The sequence below is a fragment of the Symsagittifera roscoffensis genome, chromosome 1 (assembly GCF_963678635.1).
Source record: "Symsagittifera roscoffensis chromosome 1, txSymRosc1.1, whole genome shotgun sequence".
NCBI classification, from domain to species: Eukaryota; Metazoa; Xenacoelomorpha; order Acoela; family Convolutidae; genus Symsagittifera; species Symsagittifera roscoffensis.
In genome coordinates this window covers 6,867,047-6,873,634 of record NC_087062.1, presented here as the reverse complement: position 1 = coordinate 6,873,634, position 6,588 = coordinate 6,867,047, and the positions used below count along the sequence as shown (strand labels likewise).

Sequence of the window (6,588 nt, the reverse complement as noted above, 5' to 3'; positions counted from 1 at the left end):
ATCCAAGCAGAGATATATCAACATGCAGTCATCCTGATCTAAACAACAAACGAAACGCCAAGATTTTGACCAACAGACTTACTTTTTCGACAAAAAACTGGTCTCCAAAACTTCGAGGCCTGAGCGTCTGAAAATTTCATTTTAAGCTCACCCATTTAAAATCATCAATCAACATGCAGCAATGTTGACCGACTAAAAAACCAAAACCAGCTGTAATTTGAATACGAACTCCTAATAGAATTTTAGTTGCAGGCATATTAAAGCCTAAAAAACTATCAACCAAAATGTTTGGTAGTAATTCTACGACATTGATAATTTTAAAATTCATAAACTCAGATGTAAGATAAAACAAAATACGGTTTAGCATTAAAATTTCAATCCTATATACAGTTCTTCTAACAGGCAATGATGGTTGATGCAACAAAACTGAAAAATCGTCGTCGTGGATTTAAAAAAAAAACCCAAAAACTCGGAATATTTAAGCAACTCCCTTGCTTATCGCTAGAAATAGGCTCGAAACAACACTTCTAAAAAGTAACAAAGCCGACAACACTTTGGCAGACACCGTTAGGGATGAAAAAATAACCAAAACCTTCATAACCAAACGAACAGAATAAGAAAAAACGCAAAACTGAAAATATACCGAATCGAATTAGAAAAATTGACAGTCAATTTTAAAATAAATCATACGGAACGGTACTTGAAAATCAGATGACCAAAAAAATGTTAGTTAGTTAGTTGATTAAGGTATAGATACCGAAAGTTCAGAAATTCAAAACGCAAAACTAAAAATATACCGAATCGAATTAGAAAAATTGACAGTCAATTTTAAAATAAATCATACGGAACGGTACTTGAAAATCAGATGACCAAAAAAATGTTAGTTAGTTAGTTGATTAAGGTATAGATTCCGAAAGTTCAGAAATTCAAAACGCAAAACTGAAAATATACCGAATCGAATTAGAAAAATTGACAGTCAATTTTAAAATAATCATACGGAACGGTACTTGAAAATCAGATGACCAAAAAAATGTTAGTTAGTTAGTTGATTAAGGTACAGATTCCGAAAGTTCAGAAATTATGAATTGAAGAAAGCACAGATTTCGAAAGTTCAAAAAATGAGATTCCGAAAATTGGATAAGAAAATGACTAAGTGATTTTGTAATACAAATTGTTTACCAGGTAAAACTCTAAATTCCAATTTAAAAGGCTCGATGATAAAAGCGTAAAAACTGAAAAAAGATTAAACCAGAAAAAAAAATTAGTCAAATAGAAATTCATTTTAATTCTTTAGGAATTTTGATATCATTTTGCTTCAATTCAGGTTATCAGTTATAGCTTGAGAAAAAAACCAACATAAAAAACGTAATTATGCGTAATTTATTGGAAATTTTGTTATCATTTGATGAATTAAGTAAAATTTGTTAAAACTCAGATGGTTTAAGGATCGTTTTCTGAAGTAAACAAAACTCCTAAGCAAAAAAAGTTCGGTTAATTGATACAGTTTTTTCACTATGTTTTTTATTCAAATCAAGCAAAAATAGTTCTTATGGAAGATAATAGATAAAACATGAATCAAAAACCTGCTTTCAAGATTTACACAAAAATAATTTTGCTTTAAAAACCGTTGCGTAAAAATTTTTAGAAAAATAATTAAGGATTTGCTGGAATTTCTTCAGCAAACTGATAATTTTAACAGAATCAGATGTATAAACTCTCAATTGATATGATAATTAACAAGACGAGATTTGAAGACACACTGTAAAATTCGTACTTTTGTTCTGATTGGCTTCAATTTTATTTCAACAGGAAAATTAGGTGGAACTGTAGAGTTTTTGCTGAATTAATTTCCATTTAGTTTCATAGATTTAGTTCAATTGATACAGCTTATACCTGGATTTTTATTTTAAAAAATGGTCTTTCGAAAGCTTTCAGATAAAGCAGAATTTAAAAACTGGGTTTCATTGCGTATTTCTACTTTCAAAATTTTCAGACAAAAATCAGAAACTTCGGACAAAAATCAGGAAAAAAAAAGATTTTAAGACTATTTTACAGTAGCAACTGAACAATAGGTTTTTTCTGCCAGATGTACACATATACAAAATACAGTAATTTTTAGATGATTGCAGTTCTATTTTTACCACTACCATCAAATTGATTGTTCAATTGATACTATTTTCCCCTTAAACTCTCCAGTTTTGATTAGTTTTTCCTGTAAAATGAGTTCAAAAGCGAGAACCTATATAAAGCAGAAATAGCCTTAAAACAAAAATTTTTACAAAAAATCATGAAAAATTAAGTAAAAGCAAAAGAGAGATAGTGATCAATTTTGGTTCAATTTCATCCACATTCTAGTATAACATTAAAACGTTCATTTCACCTCAATGATCTAAAATTGAATATAATTAACGAGAAATACCTCTCAGAAATTCTAGTTTTTTGTATATAACTTGGTTGAATTTTGAGAAAAACACAGAGGAAGAGTTGAATCATGAACTTTTCTCATTGAATCATTTGAATTGAGGCTCTTAAATAAGTTCGTCGTATTTAGCTAGACAGAAAACCAGCTAAGCATATATATGAAAGGTGTAACATAAAAAATTTTGGATAGATACTGAGTCTAAAATGAATACACTTTTTCAAAAATTATGGTTATTTTCATGATTCTTCGGAGAACTCTGATGTTTTGGTACGTGTATTGCTATTATTAGCTTTCTTATTAGGATTCTGAGCAGTACAAAACGCACAACCTAGCTCGAATTAGATCAAATCTTATCGTGTTTAAATTTTTGAAATTTTTCAAAAAAATGAAAAAAAAATCTCAATTTTGGTGCAAAAACTCTTATTATTGACTTATTCTGAAAAAAAACGAACTATAACACCTTCATTCCACAATCTACACACAATTAGGTATTGATATTTACCAATTAGGTAACGCGCACCAAGATTTTTTCCAAAAAAACTTAAGATTTCTACACAAAAACCAAAAAATATATACTTTTTTACCATTATCTTACCATGACACAAACAGTAATATTATATTCTCTAACTTAATACATTGTAGACTCTATACCCAATGTTTATAAATAACTGGGTGACCGGATGTTCTATTCCCTATCTTAAAACATGTGGGTCACCAGGGACCCCCTGATCACCTCCAACATCCACTACTTACGACAATTAAACAGTTTTGAAGCTGACAGTGTTTCATATCTGGCTGATTGCTCTTATACTGGCATTATTGCAGGTCCAGGAATCAAAACTGAAATTTTGAGCAAAACAAAATGCGGATTTCCTAACGCTTGTTTATTTGTGTACATTGAACTTTTTGTAATATTGTCTGTCCATTTTTGAGAAGCTATCAAGTATTATGTCAAAATTCTATGGATGATCCGAAGGCGATGTTTGTCAGCCAGCTGCTCATAGTTTTCATCGGCGACACTGGAAACCATACAGCAGGTAAACATTTATAGAAGCATCTTAAAATTTGTAACTTTGTTGCTTTCTTCCTTTTAAATTCGTATTTCCCACTCTTCGTTTTTGTTTCTACATACACAGCTGTATAATAGCTGTCTGGATACGCAAACTGATACAAGAAACTTATATAAGGCTGATAAATTACTGTAGCAGCTTGAAACAGAATATACTTTGCTGCAGAAAAAGCTAATTGAATTATAGCGAATACAAAGTAAAACACTGCTATGGTAGGAAACAAGAACAAGAAGGTCGTGAAAACTAAACTACCCAGTAAGAATTGATCTGTTTCGTATTCCTGAGTGTCGACTCGTTTTTTGTTCGGGTTGAACTTTTTGCCTCTAAACAGTAACCATAAAGATTGCAGCGACTTCCAAGTAAAAGCGTACATCCTGACAGCATACAAATAGAAGCAGAACAAATGTAGAGTCATGATTTGGAAGAAATCAAACAATAATGATGTGAAAACAGAGATACCCAATATCAATGTAATTAGACCACCATAAAGCAGAAAAGGTAACATCGGTTGCAGCAATTTGACCCAAGTCAGCCAAACGTACAAGTGATATAAAAACAACTGGCCGAGAAAATTGGCTAGTGGTAAGTTTAATTTAAGGCCGATAGGCGTATTAGTCATGAAAGTAATCATTGATTCAAGTCGACCGACAGAAAACTGCGCCCATTCTGTTGCTAATCTTGTGTCGAAAACATCGAGAGCATTGCACTTCATTAAAGCTAATAAAATAAATATTCCTCCTATACTGTCCAAAAACAATGATGCAATCAAGTCAAGAGCAAAAATTGTTCCCGAATTTTCACGGACAAATGAAATCAATTTCATTTTAAAGGACATCACACGACCAAAATGACTCGGTCCAGAATAACAGTCTTTGAAATCCCGGATTTTCAACTCTGCTTGCTCTTTATCAGCGCATTGATATTCTGAGGACTGAAATGACAAACACTCGACTTCAGAGGTAGGAAGGAAAATAATTCTCATGATGATGATGATCAACAGGGTTACAAAACCTGCGAAACCTCAACATCCAATCTCTGCAAATGCATCAGAAGTGTTATCATAAAACTACCAGCGAGATGATCGGCTCCCTCAACCCAGCTTAACGCACTCATTAATTTTATAGCATAGTGTTCGCCGTAATTAAGGCATGCATACCAGATGTTTGCAACCGCCTGATTAACTTGTTTCAATTTTTGCACAATGACGAAGCGGAGATTGGCATCTCTTGCGCCAAAAAAAAACAACATATGGCAAGCGATTTGACAGCAATTTAGAGACGAAATGCACTTAGTCAAAAACATCTACCAAAAAAATGAAACATTTTACAATTAATACCGAGTTGGGAAAACCGACGGAAAAAAAGCGTTACAAATACGCAAATTTACGCTTTTAATTTCCGAGATGCCTTCGTAGAGATGTTGAATTTCCGAGATGTTGATTATTGAACAACATTTTCTAGTAGTTTCAACAAAACTTTCAGATCGACCGAAAGCAAATGATCTTAGCTACCCTCTATGAAAATATCAAAGAAACACTCTCAGCGAAAGATTGCACCTTTATGTGTGATAACTTTGCTACACCCGTCTGTCTCCCATTAAAATACGCCATTGGGAAAACTAACTGCCGATGATGAAATTGGCGTTTAAAAAACCAACCGAAAAAGAAACTAAATTTAGAGAAAACTCGATCAATCGCTTATTTTTATTCCACCAAGAATTCCAAATATCAAAAACAACTTTCAAACAGAAAAGTCATTCACGTTTTAAGCGCTATATCTGCTTTTTTACTTGCAGAGCGTGAATTTCCTACCTTGTCGCAGAAAACTTATTTAGAGAGAAATTAGGCATATCACAACATAAGCAATGTTATGTCCGTTTTAAGAAGTTATCGTTTCAGGCCACTACCTTGAACTGGGTAATCAACCTCATATAAAGGTCTCGGAAGACCTGAAATACGCAATTTCTTTTAACAACTGCCTGAAAATTACTATTTTAGGCCACACCCACCCCGTTGGGGCTCAAGGACATCCGTATATTATGAAGTTACCGTTTTGAATTGGCTTAAGGACATCATTTTTTACACAGAGGGGAAGCTTCGTTTCGCAAGCACTAGGAAGAAAAAAAAGCAGCTCTATAGAGCGCGATGAGAAAACAAAAAAGAAGCCTCGAATTAGCAAAAAAAAACTCGGTTGCATCTGAGATTCTTATCTGCGACCTAGAGATTAAGTCTCACGCACTAATCACTTAGCCACAGAATCTTAATAGGTACCAAACACTAGCCACAACCACAGCAGAGAACAGATTCTATGCATATTCCAATGCTACAGTGAAAATTCCAAATAAAATAACATTTTGAATGAACATTATTATTAGCGAGTTCGATTCGAAGAAAAAGAAGCTTCGTAATAGTACTCAAAGCTAATCACTTAAATTTAAGGTAATAATGTGTAATAAGGTGATATTTAGGGCCAGTTTAATTACCGTTTTAATTGGGTTAGCAAACCCATACAAAAGTGTCGAAAAACTTGAAAACGCAATTAACTTTGAAAACCGGGTTTGATACGTCCCTGGGGATTAAGTTCATGCAACACGCTGCATTGCTGCGCTCTAATCCGATCTAAATGTGGTCATTAAGGGACATTAAGTTTGATGAAGTTACCGTTTTAGGCCACGTTCGAAAGATTGTCTGAATTATACTGTTTTAGGCCACTACCACTACGTTGTGGCTAAAAGACATCAAGCATTCTGAAATTATCGCCTCGAATTGGGTTAGGGACGTTAATTTTTGTAAGGTTAACGTTTAACACCAGTTGTAGTTACTGTCTTGATTGGGGTTGTCAACCCCTTCAACGGTCTCGAAACACTTGAAAATTGCAATTCCCTTGAAAAACCGGGTTCGCTACATCAATGCGGGTTTAATTTATGCAACACGCTGAATTACTATGCTCAGATCCGATCTAATTGTGGTTCAAGGACGTCAAGTTTGATGAAGTTACCGTTTTCGAACACTAACAAAAAGTTACCGTTTTAGACCACAAACAAAATTTTAACTAAAATACTATTTCAGGTCAGTTTTAACTTACTGTTCTTAAATGG

The 6,588-nt window shown here is 33.4% G+C and overlaps 1 protein-coding gene across 1 annotated transcript; it reads right to left on the bottom strand.

The window, feature by feature from the left end:
- Positions 1–3,026: 3,026 nt before the first annotated feature.
- On the bottom strand, positions 3,027–4,523 carry LOC134854034 (phosphatidylinositol N-acetylglucosaminyltransferase subunit Q-like). The gene has a single exon (XM_063870102.1). The coding sequence runs from the start codon at positions 4,472–4,474 to the stop codon at positions 3,374–3,376; it is 1,101 nt and encodes a 366-aa protein (XP_063726172.1). The 5' UTR covers positions 4,475–4,523; the 3' UTR covers positions 3,027–3,373.
- Positions 4,524–6,588: the final 2,065 nt, after the last annotated feature.